Source organism: Euleptes europaea, chromosome 20 (assembly GCF_029931775.1).
Source record: "Euleptes europaea isolate rEulEur1 chromosome 20, rEulEur1.hap1, whole genome shotgun sequence".
NCBI classification, from domain to species: Eukaryota; Metazoa; Chordata; class Lepidosauria; order Squamata; family Sphaerodactylidae; genus Euleptes; species Euleptes europaea.
This window is the reverse complement of record NC_079331.1, coordinates 2,680,243-2,700,563: the sequence shown is the minus strand read 5'-3', so window position 1 is coordinate 2,700,563 and position 20,321 is coordinate 2,680,243. Positions and strand designations below refer to the sequence as shown.

General features: G+C 47.8%; 1 protein-coding gene across 2 annotated transcripts in view; it reads left to right on the top strand.

Annotated features, from left to right (window-relative positions):
• Positions 1-20,321, top strand: part of TJP1 (tight junction protein 1) — a 197,066-nt gene that overhangs the window by 153,027 nt on the left and 23,718 nt on the right. For both annotated transcript variants that reach the window (XM_056865692.1, XM_056865691.1), the window contains exons 8-17: positions 1,918-2,086; positions 2,776-2,920; positions 10,757-10,899; positions 11,998-12,103; positions 12,721-12,871; positions 14,257-14,365; positions 16,830-17,049; positions 17,913-18,097; positions 18,179-18,274; positions 19,294-19,376. In XM_056865692.1, the coding sequence (XP_056721670.1) occupies positions 1,918-2,086; positions 2,776-2,920; positions 10,757-10,899; positions 11,998-12,103; positions 12,721-12,871; positions 14,257-14,365; positions 16,830-17,049; positions 17,913-18,097; positions 18,179-18,274; positions 19,294-19,376 (1,407 nt within the window). The remainder of the gene's footprint in view (positions 1-1,917; positions 2,087-2,775; positions 2,921-10,756; positions 10,900-11,997; positions 12,104-12,720; positions 12,872-14,256; positions 14,366-16,829; positions 17,050-17,912; positions 18,098-18,178; positions 18,275-19,293; positions 19,377-20,321) is intronic.

Below are 20,321 nucleotides of genomic sequence, written 5' to 3'. Positions count from 1 at the left end.
GCGTGAGTTGAGTGGATCTGTGCTGCAGAGATGCTCTGCTTGGCAGCCCTGACTGCCTTGGGACAGGGCTGCTTCTGGCCGGAGACTGAGCTAAATCACTTTGGCTGGCAAATATTAGCCCCTTGGGAACAGCTCCATGCCCGTTCTCTTGACATAACTCTTAATCCCGTTGATATAATTAAGGCGCGAGCAGGTTCTCCCCCTCTCCTCCTCCTCCGTGTGTCAGTTGGGACAGTCACAGACATTCCTTCTGTGAATATCCAAAGTTGCAGCCTCGTTCCTGAAGTTTACGTTTATGTGTCCATAAACCAGTGGTGCGATTAACTACTTGGCAGCTCTCTACCACTGGCCACCCTTAGCAGTGTCCGTTTGTGCGTGTTTGGTAGTCAAACTGACCGGGGCCTTGCTTGCCGAGGTTAACCCCCACTGACTATCCTGCTTAACTCCTATGTTCTTCTCTCGGATGTTGAAAGTCATACTGGAACCGTCTGGTGGCAGGAAGTGCCGTCAGGTCGTAGTCGACTTCTGGCCGGAGTGGGTGGTTTCCCATTGCCTGCCTCCGTGTAGCAACCCTGGACTTACTTGGGGGTTTCCCATCCAAATAATAACCAGGGCCGACCCTGCTTAGCTTCCAAGATGGGGCTAGCTGTGGCCATCAAAGTCAGGGAAGAAGACAGCCTGGAGAGCCCCTATGAATTAAGTACCCTAAGGTCAAGAACAAACATACATAAGGGCAAAAAAAGAATACTAAGTACAAATGATATCCTGCAGTTATATATAATGAATGTATTACTTATAAATTTCAATGACTTGTGTGCAGCCCTGCTATAGCCTCTATATTTCTATTATAAATATGGATATAGAGCACAAATAAACATGAAATAACAACTAGAGAATTAGACCAAAACAGACCAAACACGTTTTGGCCGTATGGCCTTCTTCAGTGGTCTAAATCCTTAAAATCCTTGACCTTAGAGTACTTAATTCTGGAGTTTTTAGGGTTAAGTTCCCCCCCCCTTCGTTGTTAGCCCCTATGAATGCCACTCTGTCTTGTTCCCCCTTGCTGTATCCAAACTTTAAGATGCTTTTGGAGCAGTGGAGTCTGATCTGGTGAATTGGATTTGTTTCCCCACTCCTCCACATGAAGCCAGCTGGGTGACCTTGGGCTAGTCACAGCTCTTTCAGTCCCACCTACCTCACAGGGTGTCTGTTGCGGGGAGGGAAAGGGAAGGAGTTTGTAAGCCAGTTTGAGTCTTCCTTAAGTGGTAGAGAAAGTCGGCATATAAAAACCAACTCTTCTTTTGTTGAAGCTGGCTTGCCTCGGAAGGGCTGGGTTAGGCAACTAGAAGTAGCAGAGGAGGGAGGTCTGGGGGGTTAATGAAAGACCCCTACTTTACAGGGCTTCCGTGATTTATCACCGTGAGAAGGCCAAAAGCTCTGGCATTTAAAGCCCTTTTGGTTGTTGTTTTAATTTGTTAAGAGTTGGCCAGATCAGGCCGAGCCTGATAAAGCAGGCCTGACGTTGGCGTCGAAAAGAAGGAATAAGCAAAAGAAGTGGTTCGTCTAATTAAGGCCATTAATTCTGGGAAATGAATTCCTCGATTCCTCTCACTCCGGTAAAAGTTTTCAGGAAGGTCCGTTTTGCCGACCTCTTCGAGGGCCGCACCTCTGCTTAATTTGCACTGCAGGATTTCCTGCCTCTCCTGGCTGCCGCGGCTTTTCCCGTGGTTTTGCAAACGGGGCGACTCGAACGTCCGAAGGGGGCTGTATCTTCTGGAACGTTGACCAACAAGCTCTTAAGAAACCGCAAGAGTCCTCCTCCTCTCCCCTCCCCTTCGATTTGTCCGAGATGCCTTTAAGATGGAACTGCTGACTTTCCCTTCGGTTCCTATCAGTAGTCCTTTTGCTCTGTTGCAGATAAACGGCACAGTCACGGAAAATATGTCATTGACAGATGCCAAGACCCTAATAGAAAGGTCAAAGGGCAAGCTGAAGATGGTGGTTCAAAGGGATGAGCGGGCAACTCTGCTGAACGTCCCCGATCTTTCTGATAGCGTTCACTCGGCCAATGCTTCAGAAAGAGACGGTGAGTATCCTTATTTTCTTTCTTTCTTCAGATAAGTGTAGTTACCTACCAGCGCTGCAAACGTTGAAGGGTTAAACACAGTGGCTTGTATCCTGGCACGTAATCTCAGATGAGTTCAAAGCGTTCCTCTAGTGCAGTGATTCCCAACCTGGAGTACGAACGAGGACATTTAGGGGTACACGAAAAAAATTAGCAATGGTGGGGAAAGGCTTTTGAAATAACAGCAGCGATATTAATTACAACAATGTTTGCAATATGGGGGTACAGTTTATAGAAATGGGCTTGCCACGTGGTACGCTAGTGGACAAAGGCTGGGAACCGCTGCTGTAGTGGAAGCGGCCCCTCGCTTCCATCAGAGGCCGGGGGAAGACTCCAAACTCTGCGGAGTGGAGTGGGTAGGATATGTGTCCGGTTGGGCTGGAGGTGGGTCCTTAGAAAGAGAGAAGGGGGTGGGGTTTTTGAGCTGATAAACTGGTTGCTGGGTGGACTCAAGAATTTCGGCGTCTCCCCTCGAAAAGCGCACGAGCGATTCGCTCAAAGCGAAAAACCGGCATGATCGTATTCGCCAAAAAACCCACCGATTGGTAGGAAGACTTTTTCCCGCGAAAGCTCGTCTCCATTTTGGGTAGGGTCACGCCATCCTTTTAATTATAACCATCTCATGGGAAAACCCGACTTTTATTTGACAGACATTTCAGAAATTCAGTCGCTGGCATCCGATCATTCCAACCGATCCCATGACAGGCCCCGCCGCAGTCGCTCACGATCTCCTGACCAGCGGTCGGAGCCTTCAGATCATTCCAGACATTCTCCACAGCAGCCCAGCAACGGCAGGTGACGGTCGCCTCATACGGTTTTAACATCGACTTTTGTAATGTTATAGCAGACTGGCTTTGGGGGTGTGTGCAGGCGCATGGCTCCCCGGCAGAGGGCCTGAGTTGCATGATGGTGCAGTGAACTGAGAGGGCATGAGAGCATAGACACCAGTGGCGTAGGGCACGTTAGCTATCTGCTTTCTCTTGGATTGGCTCTACCTGGGTTAGGAACACATAAGAAGAGCCCTGCGGCATCACACCAGTGGTCCATCAAGTCCAGAATCCTGCCTCACACAGTACTCTAGAGGTCCAACAACAGGGTAAAGAGGCCGAGGCCTTCTCCTGGTGTGGCCTCTTGGCACTGGGCTTCAGGGGTTTGCTGCCTCTGAATGTGGAGGTTAAGATCGTAAGTCCATAAGAACATCAGAAGAGAAGATCTTTACGTTGGCGAGGGGGCCGTGGCTCAGTGGCAGAGCATCTGCTTGGCATGCAAAAGGTCCCAGGTTCAATCCCCGGCATCTCCAGTTAAAGGGACCAGGCAAGTAGGTGACATGAAAGACCTCCGCCTGAGACCCTGGAGAGCCGCTGCCGGTCTGAGCAGACAATACTGACTTTGATGGACCGATGGTCTGATTCAGTATAAGGCGGCTTCATTTGTTCATCTGATAATAACTTACTGGTGGTCCCTGGCCCTAAGAGTGTACGGCTGTCCTCGACGAGAGCCAGGGATTGGTGCTGATGGAAGAGGAAGTAGAGGGCAGTTTTGCTCATTCGCCCTTCCTGGGCATAGCCCCCCCCAAGCCTAGAAATCAACTTTCCCAAAGTCCCAAAGGACTAAAGGGGGGAGGGGAATGTGGTAAAGATCTGTGGATGCGGGGATAGTGGATGTCTGGATCCAACCTGCTGCCCCTCCCGGGAGTAAAAGAAGAGAAGGGCTTCCGGAAGATTCTGCATTCCACATTCTGATAAACTAATATTGTGCCTGGGAAGATATTACTTTCTATCCAAGACCAAGAGCGTAAGACGGGGTTGATGAGCTTTTTTGGGACAAAATACAGCAACGGACGTGGGACTGTAGCCTTAGTCTTGCGAAATTGAGAGGTTTGAAGGTACTACCTTATTGCATAGTACCTTTTCAGGTTCTCTTACCTTCACATATAGGTGCTTGCTTGCTTTTTTGTTGCTGGGTTTAGGTTTTGTTTGTATCAAGCACACCTTACAACTAGTAGAATTTACTGGAGAGAGGAATGTGTGTCTTAATTGTAAGAGTTCTTGCTGCATGAAGCCAGCTGGGTGACCTTGGGCTAGTTACATTCTCTCAGCCCCACCTACCTCACAGGGTGTCTGTTGTGGGGAGGGGAAGGGAAGGTGATTGTAAGCCGGTTTGATTCTTCCTTAAGTGGGAGAGAAAGTCGGCATGTAAAAGCCAACTCTTCTTCTTCTCCTTCTCCTCCTCTTCCTCCTGCTTCTCCTCCTGCTTCTTCTGCTGCTGCTGCTTCTTCTTCTCCTCCTCCTGCTTCTACTAACTGATTGCAATTTGTGCTCATTAGTGTCAGGACTTGCCCCCATGAACAGCTGTTAGTTAAAATATGCAGTTCCGTTTCTTCCCCGTTGTTTGGAGAAACCAGGAACCCTGCGCTTCTTGACATGGCTTGCATCTTTTGATATTGCATGTGGCTGAAATCGGGAACTGTAAACGTCTTGCGTGTAAAGCATGTTTTGTGCTTTGTTATCCCTTTAATCGAGAAATGACGTTCCTAAGATTTTGTCGAAGGCTTTCACGGTCAGAGTTCATTGGTTCTTGTAGGTTATCTGGGCAATGTAACCGTGGTCTTGGTATTTTTTTTTCCTGACGTTTCACCAGCAACTGTGGCAGGCATCTTCAGAGGAGTAACAATGAAGGACAGTGTCTCTCAGTGTCAAGAGTGAAGGAAGAGTAATATATAGTCAGGGGGTTGGGTTTGAGCTGAGTCATTGTCCTGCAAAGTATTAAATGTAATGTGCAAATCATTGTCCTGTAAGTATCAAGATAATGTGCTAATGAGGGTGTGGTATGTTAATGTGGAACCATTGTATCCTGAAGTGATCTGTTAACCACGGTTACACAGCCCGGATAACCTACAAGAACCAATGTTCCTAAGATTGTCAGCCAGTATGTTGTTAACTCCTTTAAAATGTATAAAGGAAGAAATCCCGTCAATTTTATGGGGTCCTGGTCCATTGGAGACCTGAGTCGGCTCGAGCGACCCCTGAAATGTTCCAAATTATGGCCCGTGGTCACCCTGTGCAGGCAAGTGACCTGGTCTGGTAGTCTGAGCTGCTGTGTTGAACACATGAAGCTGCCTTCTGCTGAATCAGACCCTTGGTCCATCAAAGTCAGCACTGTCTACTCAGACAGTGGCTCTCCAGGGTCTCAGGCTGAGGTTTTTCACATCCCCTACTTGCCCAGTCCCTTTAACTGGAGATGCCGGGGATTGAACCAGGGACCTTCTGCATGCCAAGCAGAGGCTCTACCACTGAGCAACAGTTCACACATGATCTCCACTTGGCCAGTGGGAATCCAGCAAGAGTGCTCTTGGCCCTGTGGCTTTTCAAGCTGTATTGATGGCGTTTGTTAAATCTATAGGACAAAATCAAACTTTGCTTTTGGCAGTTAATACTAGGAGTGTTCATGTTCATAATTGGGGGGGCGGAGAGAGACACATGCTTTTCTCTGTTGAGCAGTCCATGTTCTATGGCTGTAATGTGCCACATTTATGGACCACGTCATGGCTGGTCGAACATTGCAATCCCGGACTAGACAGATCATGGTGTTAATTCAGCCAGCCAATCCCAGTTTCGTAAGTTCCATCCCTTGGACGGGAAAAATGGTTTTGCGTCAGCCTCGCCTTCCCCTACGAATCCCCTCTCCGAATTCAGACCGCGAGATTCGGGAAGTCCTCGGCGAGGCTCCGCACCCGATAGTCGCTAAAAGTGTTGCGGCAGACAGGGCTCAAACGGCCTCTGGTATTTTTATGACATTAATGGCGCCCGCCTGATTGGCAGAAACGCGTGCTTTTGACTGGCAGAAAGGAAATTGGTGGAGAAACGAGCTGCCGCTGATGAACCGAACCCGGAGCTGACATCACTTTATTTGTGACTGAAGGTTATTTTAAAATCCTGCAAGGTTAGGCATCCTTTAAAAAGGAAAAAAAAACAACCCATTGTGACAAGCACAGATGTTTGATGTGAAAGCAACCCTGCCAGAACACACAACCCAGCGAAATGACACCTTTAATGACTCATGGGAAACGCAGCTGTAATTTTTAACAGCATTCCGTCACCTACGAACAATGGCAGAAGCCGAGACACTTCCTGTGTCTTCTTTTATTAAACGGTGAAAATTGAACGCTTACTAGAAAGTCCCGAGATTGGGGGGGGGGTGTCTTTTTTAATATATTTGTAACCAAGCAGTCTCCCCCACTCCTTCAGCGCCAGTGCGGTGTAGTGGTTAAGAGCGGTGGTTTGGAGGGTTGGTCGAACATTGCAATCCCGGACTAGACAGATCATGGTGTTAATTCAGCCCGCCAATCCCGGAGAACCGGGTTTCTGATCCGGAGAACCGGGTTTCATTCCCCACTCCTCCACGTGAGCAGCGGGGGCAAATCTGGGGAACCGGGTTGGTTTCCCCGCTCCTCCACATGAAGCCAGCTGGGCTAGTCACAGCTCTATTAGAGCTCTCTCAGCCCCACCTGCCTCACAGGGTGTCTGTTGTGGGGAGGGGGAGGGAAGGTGATTGTAAGCTGGTTTGAGTCTCCCTTAAGTGTTAGAGAAAGTCGGCATATAAAAACCAACTCCTGCTTTATAAAAACCGTCCTGGTTTAGGATTTTTGGTTAGCTAGCCTGGTGTTTCACATTGAGAAATCTGCAATAGGAGTTAGCACAGGGGTGTCGAACTCTTTACAAGGGCAGGATTTGACATAAATGTCACTTGGTCGGGCCAGGCCATTCCTTGCCAGCCCAGATCGAGAGTGAGGGTGAGGGTTGCCTTGACTGGCTCACAGGCCGGATAAGAGCTCTCAAGGGGCCGGATCTGGCCCGCAGGCCTTATGCTTGACACCACTGAGTTAGCATGAACACAGGAAGCTGCCTTATACTGAGTCAAGACCCTGGGTCCATCAAAGTCAGTATTGTCTACTCAGACCAGCAGCGGCTCTCCAGGGTCTCAGGCAGGGGTCTTTCACATCACCTATTTGCCTGGTCCCTTTAGCTGGAGATGCCGGGGATTGAACCCGGGACCTTCTGCATGCCAAGCAGAGGCTCTCCCACCGAGCCACGGCCTTCCAGCGCGCAGCCCAGATGCGGTGACAGCATTGACAGTGGGTGGCTTCACCTGTCCTGCAAACCCTTTTTCCCATCCTGCCCCATCCTTTGTGGCAGGGCTGCGGCTTCTGTCGTTCAGGTGTCTGCTTGGGAGGGGTCCTCCGGCGGCACTCGGGCCTCCGAAGGGGCTCTCGTGGCAGTGACAGATCGAAAGGTGTGGAAGCCAGCGGGCCGTGAAGTTGCGACATACAAATGTCACCCCGCTCTGCGAAAAATAATATTGTCAAATAACTACGAGGCCATAGGAAAAGCAGAGGGAGGCTTTGGGGGAAGATGAAGTATCCTTTGATAAGGCAGAACTTTGTGCTTTGGTATTTCTAAGAAGTTGCTTTGCATGCGGGGTGGCAGTCCCAGGTTCAATCCTTGCCGTCTCCCATTAAAAGATCTCACATAGAAACTGTTGGGGGAACGAGGGATTCTAAGCTGGGGAACCTCCTATGGATGTCACAGGCTTTGACATATTGGAGCACATAAACATGGAATTAATGTTGTACATATGCTGAATTATTCATTCTAAAACCCAGGTACTACACATACAAACTGCAAAAGATATATAGCAGAGGTTTAATTTCCTTTTAAAAGCAGGAAAAATAGTCTTTGCCATAGAGGCTTCTGCTCATAATACTCTGTCAAAGGTTACAATGACATTGCAGATTTACCATAAGAATATTCTGCTTATTTCTAAAGACCTTTCTCAGCAGTTTTGATAATGAGAAACCATTTCTTAAAATAATGAGAAACGGTTTGCAACTTTTTATATAACCACTGAAATGCAAAACTGAGTGCTTAATTCTTATTCTCATAAATGACTTCAAGTATACATATGCTGACTATGCTATAATGATGTAATGTAAACAATATACCGGTATTGTATTTTATGATTTAAACATGTAAAATTGATGCTTGAAATTAACGAATGGGTTCAATCTAAACGTATTTTTCTGAGGATGAGAATGATACTAAAATTGAGTATATAGAGTGATCACAAAGCTCAAAACTGATGGTTTATAGTTTAGCAAAATAGCCTGGTAAGGAAGGAAGGCACTGACCTGCTTCATGGACGATACCGAACAGCCGCCAGGCTATATCTGGCCATTTGAGGAATGCTTCCTGTCCTAGATCAGATGTCTTCAGTCTGTCAGGGTCAGGACCCAGCCTCTTAACCCCAGTCTCCATCTCAGGGCCCCCTTTTTGAATTTTTTTCACCATTGGAATCTCTCTGAGTGCTTTTTTTCTCTGGTTACCGGGAGGATAGGACTCATATGCCTTTGACAGAAGTCTTGAAGACAGGGTTTTGACTGGTGCAACATGTAATCATGGGGTGAGGAATACTATCAGCCGAAATTCCCTTTTCAGCGTTATTTAAAAGCAAAGTTGTCTTAGCTGCACATCATTTTGACCCGTCTTAACGCAAAAAAATTCTTAGGTCAAGCCCCACATTCAACCCTGGTGGTGGCAGAAAGTGTTATAGAATCATAGAATCGGAGTTGGAAGGGACCACCAGGGTCATCTAGTCCAACCCCCTGTACCATGCAGGAAAGTCACAGCCAACTTATAGTGACGCTATGAAATTTTCAAGGCAAGACACAAAGTTGGTTTGCCGTTGCCTGCCTCTGCGTAGTGACCCTGGTATTTCTCGGCGGTCTCCGTCCAAGTACTAACCAGGGCCTGCTTAGCTTCACAAGCTCTGATGAGATTGGGCTAGCCTGGACCATGCAGGTCAGGGGACGGTCAGTCCCACTTATCTAAAAATGCTAAATACTTAGAACATAAGGAAAGCCCTGCTGGATCAGACCCAGGCCCATCAAGTCCAGCAGTCTGTTCACACAGTGGCCAACCAGGGGCCTCTAGGAAGCCCACAAGCAAGACAACTGCAGCAGCATTGTCCTGCCTGTGTTCCACAGCACCCAAGATAATAGGCATGCTCCTCTGATCCTGGAGAGAATAGGGATGCATCATGACTAGTATCCATTTTTACTAGTAGCTTCCGTATCTCCCCATTACTTGTGTACTACCTCAAGAACCTGTTAAAATACATCACAATTGGTCAAAAAAAAAAGAGTGTTCAGTGGTCGAGCATTTGCTTGGCATGCAGAAGGTCCCAGGTTCGATCCCCGGCAGATCCAGTTAAAGGAACCAGGCAAGGAGGTGATGTGAAAGACGCCTGCCTGAGACCCTGGAGAGCCGCTGCCGGTCTGAGTAGACAATACTGACTTTGCTGGACCTTCAAGGGTCTGATTCCGTATAAGGCAGCTTCATGTGTTCATGTGTGTGTAAAGCTGTTTTTACGATCTTCTTTTGCCGGAGAACTGTTTTCATCAATATAATTTTTGGAAGGCTTTTGTGGCTTGTTTTATTATTGGTCATTCTTTCCTTTTGTTTTTACTGTTGCCTTTTTACTGCGGGAGCGTCCTTAAGCAGGTCTCTGGAGACCGGGCATGGACAGCGTCCTAAGCATCAAGTGCGTTTTTAACACAAAAAAACCCCACAGTCATCCGATGCTCGTGACCTGAAACACGCCTCCTCCGATCTCTGCCTTTCTCATGTCCAGCCTCTTTGCTGGTGTGCATGCCGGGCGGAGGGGAAGTGGTCACTCCGCGCCCATTGTGTCTGCTGCCCGCTTCTGGGCACCTATGCCGTTATTGAGGCCGTGGTGCCCCCTGGCTGCAGGAAATGGCCTCGCCATGAACAGAGCACCTCTTTTCTGTGTGTTGAGGAGTAACACAGGAGGGGGAGCAGAGGTAAATGGTCCTAAGGCACATTTCATCTGCTTTATGTGCTGTTGATTATACTAGAGCTAGATTCTGGTCTGGTAGCACCTTACAGACCAACAAGATTTTCAGGGTATGCCAACTCAGAAGGCTTGAAGAGGGGGAGCGGACATGTTCATGGAGGAGAGGGGTATTCATGGCTACTAGTTAAAATGGATGCTAGTCATGATGTCTACCTGTTCTCTCCAGGATCAGAGGAGACTGCCTGTTACCTTAGGTGTTGTGGAAGACAGGCAGGACAATGCTGCTGCTGCAGTTGTCTTGTTTGGGGGCTTCCTAGAGGCCCCTGGTTGGCCACTGTGTGAACAGACTGCTGGACTTGATGGGCCTGGGTCTGATCCAGCAGGGCCTTTCTTATGCTCTTACGTTCTTATGAGCTTTCAAAAGGCAGATCTCCCTTTGTCACATACGAAGCTTTGACTTCCAAAAGCTTGCTCCCCCAAAATCTTGTTGGCTTCTAGACTTCTGGCCTTACATCTAGCTTGAGAGATTCCGCCCAGAGCAGTTTGCATCTCCAGCGTCCTCCCGAGCTTTAACTTTCTAGAGTGGTTGGCCTGAGACTTCTTCCCCTGGCCATCATCCATTTTTTTAGCATAAGAAAACCTGGAGTATGTCATGCCTTTTGTGCCAGAGATAGTCTTTTGATTCTGCATGCCTTTTTTTTGCTAGAGTTACTGCTGCAACTTTAACTGGGGTTTGTGTGTGTGTTTTCCTGTTTTCAGCCTCAGGAGCAGAGACGACGAGAGAATAGCGAAGCCAGGGGCGGTCTCTACGCCCGTGAAGAACGCCGAGGACCTTCCCCTGTCAAAATCCGTGGAAGAATCTGTAGTGGAAAGGAACGAAAAACAAACCCCACCACTTCCAGGTCAGCGTCGCTCTTTTCCTCCTCGCCACAGAGCGCATGGTAACACGCATCTAAAATAAGAAGAGTTGGTTTTTGTGTGCTGACTTTCTCTACCACTTAAGGTTGACTCAAACCGGCTTACGGTCACCTTCTCTTCCCCTCCCCACAACAGACACCCTGGGAGGTAGGTGGGGCGGAGAGAGCTGTGACTAGCTGTGACTAGCTGGCTTCATGTGTAGGAGCGGGGAAACAAATCCAGTTCGCCAGATTAGCAGGCAGCCGGTGTCGCTGTCAAAAGCCAATGTCGCTTGTTCAAAATGGGCAATGTACGTTCCCGGCTGGCAAAAGTCAAGCTGCTGCATTCTGGACCAGTTGTAGTTTCCGGATTGTCCTCAGGGGCAGCCCCACGTAGAGCACATTACAGTAGTCCAACCTTGCGGGTACAGAAGCAGGGCTCAGCATGGCCAGATCGGCGGAGTTTGGTAACGAGAGAGCTGGCGAATCGGATGGAGCAGAGGGATTTGGGAACGGATGAGGGGAATGTTCCTTACAGGATGGCGGCGAGGTGTGGGGGGGAAGAAAAACCTCAAGATATTGAAGCCTGAACGAATAAGCTAAACAATGTCAAATTTCCCGCCATCCCAGCAAAAAATAGAAGGACTCTCCTCTCCCTAATGCTATCAGATAAGAATCAAGAGAAAACTTTTAAGGTCACAAAATTTGGTTGGGTAGCCTATAAGATTAGGAAAACTTGGGTAAGCCATATATAGGCTTTTTAGCGATAACGTTTAGCCTACAAGATTAGGAAACTTGGATAAACCATATATAGGCTTTTTAGCTATAAGTTTTATAAGCTATTGTATAATTCTGAGACTCGACCATTTTAAATGGTTTTTTCCCATGAGTTAATTGATATTCTGGAAGTTTGAATTATTGTATTGATTCTATTTTTATTGGTCTTGGACTGTATTAAATAAATTCGATTTGAAGGTAAATAATACTACTGAGCGAGCCTTTTGCAAGGGTGAGCAAGAGTTTTCCTGTCTTTTGGTGTCCCCGTTTTTCAAAAACGACAGTCTTTTCCATCCAGTCTTCACCTCTGTGTGTATTTCTCAACAGAACCAAAGCCAGTCTACGCTCAGCCGGGACAGCCGGATGTGGATTTGCCGGTCAGCCCGTCCGATGGCCCTCTACCAAACTCAACCCACGAGGACGGCATGCTCCGGTAATGGGACGGTTGCTTGGGAGGGTGTGTGGCTCGGTGGTTGAGCATCTGCTTGGCATGCAGAAGGTCCCAAGTTCAATCCCCAGTGGCATCTCCAGTTGAAAAGGATCAGGCAGTAGGTGATGCGAAAGACCTCCGCCTGAGACCCTGGAGAGCCGCTGCCAGTCTGAGTAGACAATACTGACTTTGATGGACCAAGGCTCTGATTCAGTGTAAGGCAGATGCATGTGTGTTCATGTGCTTATGCCGCTGCAGCCCTTTTGGACATAACTGGAGGGCCTCACTCCTCTCTCCAGCGCAGACAGCATTGCTGAGTATTGTTGACCCTGGAGAGCTGTTGCCCGTCTGAGTAGACAATACTGACTTTAATGGACCAACGCCAAAACAGCACCATGTGTTCATCTGCTTGGCATGCAGAAAGTCCCAGGTTCAATCCCCGGCATCTCCAGTTAAAGGGACCGGGCAAGTAGGTGATATGAAAGACCCCTGCCTGAGATCCTGGAGAGCCACTACCAGTCTGAGTAGACAATACTGACTTTGATGGACCAAAGGTCTGATTCAGTATAAGGCAGCTTCATGTGCTCATGTGGCTTTAAAAATGTGTCTTAATTTTTCAGGCCAAGCATGAAACTTGTTAAATTCAAAAAAGGGGACAGCGTCGGCTTGCGGTTGGCGGGCGGCAATGACGTTGGGATCTTCGTGGCCGGTGTTCTCGAGGACAGCCCCGCCGCTAAAGAGGGCTTGGAAGAAGGAGATCAGATTCTCAGGGTAGGCTCAGTCTTAAAAATAATGTATGCATAGTATTTGGACCTTTTTTTGGTGGAAACAGATGTTCCTGCCTGGGAATTAAGATCATGGAGATGGGCTCCTGTCTGTCCCGTCAATCAAAGGAGCTCATCTTGTTTGCTCACAAGCCTTTTTGGTGGCAGCCCCATGATTAGGGAACAGCCTCCCCAGGGAGATGCGCCAGGCCCCTCTCACTTTTGATCTTTAGGAAGCAGTGGAAGATGGTTTTATTTAGGACTGCATTTGATTAAGTTTACTAGCAATCCTAAATTGTGATTTGAAAGTGTGGATTTTAATGTTTTTAACGTATTTTATCTATACTGTAAGCCGTCTTGAGCTCCATTAGGAAGAAAGGCAGCTAATAAATATTTTGTTAAAATAAGCAAATGAGCCATCTGAAATGTAGGCTGTTACCGCATTTTGTATTCCCAGCGATGTATTAAGAGTTTGAAAACGTTATGAAAAATACTGTTCGCACTTTCTGTGTATTCCCACCGATATATTAAAGTTTGAAAACATTATAAAAAATACTGTTCGCACTTTGTTTGGCCCCTTTAGCTGTGAAGACGTCTTCCAACCATTTATTAGCCGTAGTATCCAAAAACCCTTTTAAAGTGATGTTTTTTATAACATTTTCAAACTCTTAATACATCGCTGGGATACAAAGTACGGTAACCCCCATACTATACTACCCTGCTTGAGTCTAAAGGTAGCTTAGTGTGGAGATGAGCTGTTTAGACAGGGCATTAGGTTTTAAAAGAATAAGGCCGCATTGACCCCCAAGTGCTATTCAAGGTAGCTAAACAAAACCTCTGAGTTCATGGTGACAGCATTACGGCTTCTTACCCTGCTTTCATATTCTGTTGGCTACAGAATGTGGGACTAGGCGAATGTGTACTTTTGGTCTTGCAAGAGGACTCTTCTCATTCCTATGAGCGGCTAGATTCGATTCCAGTAGCACCTTAGAGAGTGACCCGATTTTGGGGCTATGAGCTCTCGGGCCAAAGCTCCCTTCGTCAGACACAACTAGGCAGGGAGACCCGGGAGTCCTTGTATCCCAGTCTGAAGGTGGGACAATCATTCCCCAAAACTCTTGTTGAGGTGCTACTGGACTCGAGTCTAGCTTTTCTACCGCAGACTAGCATGGCTGCCGTCCGAAACTTCTCCTTCTTACGAGATTCTGTACCGGACAATCATACAAACCATACTCACGAAGCGACGAATGCTTAGACGAAAGGGTGGTAGGATTTCTTTACTACATAGAAGTATTGACGTGCAGGTAATAAAAAATGCATTGCTCCTTAGTGAAGGGTCTTTGAACTGTGCGGGGATTTTTTTTTTTAAAACCCTGCTGGTTTTTGCACTAGGTAAATAACGTCGACTTCACAAACATCATCCGCGAGGAAGCCGTGCTCTTCTTGCTCGACCTCCCTAAAGGGGAAGAGGTAACAATCTTGGCACAGAAGAAGAAAGACGGTAAGTTACTTCCCCGAGACCGGGGCGAGAACTCTTCTATAGAATCCCAGAACCGGCCGTTGGGAATTTTCTTTGGCAGCGGCAGGCCTTTCTTAGGCAGGCAGTGGCAGGCAACGGCAGTGCAACGTTATCCCTGGGCTTAGCTGAATCAAAGTGTTGGGCTTTTGTCCCCTTTGACAGAGGCAGCACTCGGCAATAAAAGAGAGCCGTCTCTGCTAGCTGCCGCACGGAGACCGGCACAATTCTGAACTGTGTAATGCCAGGCTGTTGGAAGGACCGTCTCCTTCCATATATCCCATATACTGGGGGAGGGCTATTCATGGCTACTAGTCAAAATGCATGCTAGTCATGGTGCATACCTATTTTTTCCAAGATCAGAGGAGCATGCTGAATATATTAGGTGCTATGGAGCCCCGTGGTTCAGAGTGGTAAGCTGTAGTACTGCAGCCCAAGCTCTGCTCACGACCTGAGTTCGATCCCGACGGAAGTCGGTTTCAGGTAGCCGGCTCAAGGTTGACTCAGCCTTCCATCCTTCCGAGGTCGGTGAAATGAGTCCCCCTGGATGGACCTTGGTTTGATCCAGCAGGGCTTTTGTTATGTTCTTATGTTATCCCTGTGTGCCAGCTATGGTCATCAGGCAGCCATCTCTTGGCTCTCCCACCACTTTGGGTTAGGGTGGCTCTGGGGAATGGGCCTCCTCCTTGGAGATCTTCAGCCGGCACCACAAGGCCTGCCTGTTTGCCTGGGCTTTGGAGGAGGGCGGAACGGCAGGCATCTTTTAAGGGGCGGGGGAGAGAGTTGGGGTTTGCTGTTATGTGTTTGTGGGGGAAGTAGTTGTGAATTTCCTGCATTGTGCAGGGGGTTGGACTAGGTGACCCTGGTGGTCCCTTCCTACTCTATGATTCTATGTTTTTCTTCTTAGCTGGGGATATTTTTTTTACTATTATTGGAAGCTGCCTTGAACCAGGAGGAAAGATGGGATATAAATGCTTTAATAAATAATGCAAGGTTCAGCCCTGCTGGCTTATTTCCTGGGGCTAAATTGAGCTTGTTGCTCTATTAAAAAAATAATTTATTACTTTGGTTCTTGTAGGTTATCCGGGCTGTGTAACCGTGGTCTTGGAATTTTCTTTCCTGACGTTTCGCCAGCAACTGTGGCAGGCATCTTCAGAGTAGTAACACTGAAGGACAGTAGTAATCTTCAGTGTTACTACTCTGAAGATGCCTGCCACAGTTGCTGGCGAAACGTCAGGAAAGAAAATTCCAAGACCACGGTTACACAGCCCGGATAACCTACAAGAACCAATGAACTCTGACCGTGAAAGCCTTCGACAATAATTTATTACTTTATTAATAAAATTTCTGGCAAGGTATGAGCTCTTGTGAGGCACAGCGCTCTCTTTTTCAGAAGTGAGCTGTGGCTCACAAAAGCTCGCACCCTGCCAGAAATGTTGTTACTCTTTAAGGGGCTACTGCTACAGGCAGACAAACACAGCTACCCATCGTGATTTATGTGTTAAAACATTTACATCCCGCCTTTCTTCTTGGTTCGAGGCGGTAAAACGTCTCTTAACGCATCTGGCAGAGTACTGAAAAAGTTCTGCTTCTCTATTTAATACCGAAGTCAGTCTCACTGGCTTTCAAGCATAACATTGTACGAAGTAACAGGTCCAGCTTAACTCGAATACACATGGAGAGTTTGTCACGTGGCCCTTGCAAGTTTTAAATTCTGTAAAAGTTTCCATAAATTTTGGGAAGCTTTGTCGTTGTACATTATACCCCCCCCCCCCAAATCCACTTTATTGTAGCATAGAGAGCCAGCGTGGTGTAGTGGTTAAGAGCGGTGGTTTGGAATGGTGGAGTCTGATCTGGAGAACCGGGTTTGATTCCCCACTCCTCCACATGAGCGGTGGAGGCTAATCTGGTGAACTGGGTTGGTTTCCCCACTCCTACGCATGAAGCCAGCTGGGTGACTGTGGGCTAGTCACAGCTCTCTCAGCCCCACCTACTTCATAGGGTGTCTGTTGTGGGAAGAGGAAGGGAAGGTGATTGTAAGCCGGTTTGATTCTCCCTCAAGTGATAGAGAAAGTCGGCATTTAAAAACCAACCCTTCTGCTTCTGCTTCTTCATCTGGTTGCTGCAGAAGGGAAATTTTCTCACTTGGCTACTTCCTGGATTAATCTCACATGGGATCCCATCCAATCAGGGGTCATGTCTCAAGGCTAAATAACCAATCCAGATCTGACTATGCAATGAGGTACCTGAGGGTAATATAAACAATTTCCCACTAGGCTATAAAGTTGATGGGCTAGTCACAGTTCTTTTAGCTCTCACTCAGCCCCACCTACCTCACAAGGTGTCTGTTGTGGGGAGGGGAAGGGAAGGTGATTGTAAGCCAGTTTGAGTCTCCCTTAAGTGGTAGAGAAAGTCGGCATATAAAAACCAACTCTTCTTCCTTCTTCAGTTTATCGACGCATTGTGGAGTCGGATGTAGGAGATTCTTTCTATATTAGAACTCATTTTGAATACGAAAAAGAATCTCCCTACGGGCTGAGCTTCAACAAAGGCGAGGTGTTCCGGGTGGTGGACACCTTATACAACGGCAAGCTCGGATCCTGGTTGGCTATTCGGATAGGCAAGAATCACAAAGAGGTGGAGAGAGGCATCATTCCCAACAAAAACAGGTATAGTTTCGGAAAAAATCAGAATAGATTGCCAAGGCTGAAGTCTTGCCAACTTGCATTGTGCTACACACCTTGGATAAAAACCCTGAAACTTAGAATAGTTAATACGAGAATGAGCTTTGGCTCAGTGGTAGAGCCTCTGCTTGGCATGCAGAAGGTCCCAGGTTCAATCCCTGGCATCTCCAGTTAAAGGGACTGGGCAAGGAGGTGATGTGAAAGACCTCTGCCTGGAGAACCGCTGCCGGTCTGAGTACACAATACTGAACCTGATGGACTGATGGTCTGATTCAGTATAAGGCAGCTTCATGTATTATATGGGAGGGGGCATGGCTCAGTGGTAGAGCATCTGCTTTGCATGCAGAAGGTCCCAGGTTCAGTCTCTGCCATCTCCCGTTAAAGGGACTAGGCAAGTAGGTGATGTGAAAGACCTCTGTCTGAGACCCTAGGAGAGCCTTGGAGAGGGGCCGTGGCTCAGTGGTAGAGCACCTTCTTGGCAGGCAGAAAGTCCCAGGTTCAATCCTCGGCATCTCCAGTCAAAAGAATTAGGCAATTGGTGATATGAGAGACCTGTTCCTGAGACCCTGGAGAGCCGCTGCCGGTCTGAGTAGACAATACTGACTTTGATGGACCGAGGGTCTGATTCAGTAGAAGGCAGCTTCATGTGTTCAACTTGTTGGCAAACCTGTCTATTTTTTTGGAATCCTTTGGAATGGTATCTATATGCTCTTGACAGTAATGTGTGCTGCTTCAGGAGATATGGGTGGAAATTGACATTGGAAATGCCCCAAACGTGTGAACTCTTTAGAGACACGCACATTTTCCCAGTTCCCGTGTTCACTGCCATTTTGGTCCTTCTCCCGCAGAGCTGAGCAGCTCGCAAGCGTGCAGTACACGCTTCCAAAGACGGCCGGCGGGGACCGGGCCGATTTCTGGAGGTTCCGAGGGTTGCGCAGTTCCAAGAGAAATCTCCGGAAAAGCAGAGAGGATCTTTCCGCCCAGCCGGTGCAGACCAAGTTTCCTGCCTACGAGAGAGTCGTCCTTCGAGAAGGTGAGTGTTTGGAGAAGATTGAAGTTACGGAGAACTGACTCGCTCCTAGGAGTTTCACCAGTATCTCCCTTTTGATTCCAGCTGGGTTTCTCAGGCCGGTGACCATCTTTGGACCAATCGCGGATGTGGCGCGGGAGAAGCTGGCGAGGGAAGAACCCGACATTTACCAGGTTGCAAGTACGTTTTCTCTTCGCCGTTTTGCTCTCGAGCACCTTCCCAAGGAATGACCCGACCTTAAAGGCATGGCCACAGCTTCACAGCTTTTAGTAGAATTGTTGAGAGTTAATCAGTCTGTGTAAATTAATAGCTAGAATTGAATCTAGGAGCACTTTAGAAACCAGAAAGATTTTAAGGGGTATGAGCGTTTGTGAGTGAAAGTTCCCTTTGTAGATGTAAATTATTGGTACTGCCTGCATATATTGAAACATCTTTAAGGAAACGTCCACAGAATAACAGTGCATGGAGCTGCATCATACAGTCAAACCATAGTTCCATCTTGTCCAGTTCAATGTGTTTTGGAGCAAGGCTCACACTGAGGTCTCTCTCAAGCATCTTTTACCCGATAGCCTTGAACTGGGATGGTCCTGCGTGCAAACCTGGTTAAACCAGCAGCCGAAGTAGTAGCTGCAAGGAAGTAAAGGGTGGGTGTGACTTTGAAAGGTTTTTCCCCAGCGATGGTGTAACTTCATAGAATCATAGAGTTGGAAGGGACCACCAGGGTCATCTAGTCCAACCCCCTGCACAATGCAGGAAATTCACAACTACCTCCCACACACACCTCCAGTGACCCCTACTCCATGCCCAGAAGATGGCCAAGGTGCCCTCCCTCTCATGAATTGCCTGAGGTCATAGATTCCGCATTGCTGATAGATGGCCATCAAGCCTCTGCTTCAAAACCTCCAAGGAAGGAGAGCTCACCACCTCCTGAGGAAGCCTGTTCCACTGAGGAACCGCTCTAACTGTTAGAAAGTTCTTCCTAATGTCTAGACGAAAACTCTTTTGATTTAATTTCAACCCGTTTGTTCTGGTCCGACCTTCTGAACTTCTATTTCTAAAATACAGAAGTAGCACTTTCCGGGCCCGAAATCCTGTAAAAGATCTATGTTGTTGAAGAAATAAGATTCTTTGCTAGCATAGGGTCAAAGTGTTGTGTTTAACTGACCGGTGGGTAATGCTGACGGCTTTCTCTCCAACAGAAAGCGAACCAAGGGATGCTGGGACGGACCAACGTAGTTCTGGCATTATCCGTCTTCACACAATAAAACAGATAATCGACCGAGTAAGTGATTAAATGTTGAATTGTTTTATCTTTTTAATTGTTTACATGTTTTTATGTGCACTGCCTCGGGGGCCCTGTTAGGGTGGAAAGGCGGCATAAAATTGCTTTAAATAAATTTAATTTCAGGCAGCAATTTGGGGCGGCGGTTGACCTGTGTGTAAGTTATCAGTAGCTTATGTGGGAGTTCAGAAGTGCCCTAGTGAAATAAAGCCATACTGGTCACTCTGACTAAGGAAAGCGATGAATATGCAGTGCTCTTTTCCTAGTCATGTTCCTCCTTAACCTTTAAAAAAAAAAGCTTGCATTTCCAGATGTGCCTGTCAGGGTCAAAGCACACGGGATGATGGGGGTCCATGATTGGAAGGAACTCCAGATATGTCACCGGGCTCTAAAAAGCTGCCGCGGGACCAGTGGGAAGGGTGGTGCCCTCATGGCCACAGTGGTTTAAGCCTCAGTGGGAAATAAAAACCAGCCAGGGTGGTATAGCGGTGGTTTGGAGCGGTGAACTCTGATCTGGAGAACCGGGTTTGATTCCCCCACTCCACAGGAGCGGTGGAGGCTAATCTGGCGAACTGGATTTGTTTCCCCGCTCCTCCACGTGAAGCCAGCTGGGTGACCTTGGGCTAGTCACGGTTCTCTTCGAGCTCTCTCAGCCTCACCTAACTCATAGGGTGTCTTGTGGGGAGGGGGAAGGGAAAGGTGACTGTAAGCCGGTTTGATTCTCCCTTAAGTGGTAGAGAAAGTTGGCATATAAAAACCAACTCTCCTTCTCCTCCTTCTCTTCCTCCTCCTCCTCCTCCTCTACCTCCTATTGTGCTGCTTCCCTTCATGGGCTTGAAATGGCCCAAGGCTGGATGTAGCCTGCTTCTTGGTTCCCTTCTCATGACTGCAGAATCAGTGTGCAAGACATTTGCCTGCTGCTGCTGCAGCTTCTCTCCCAGCAAT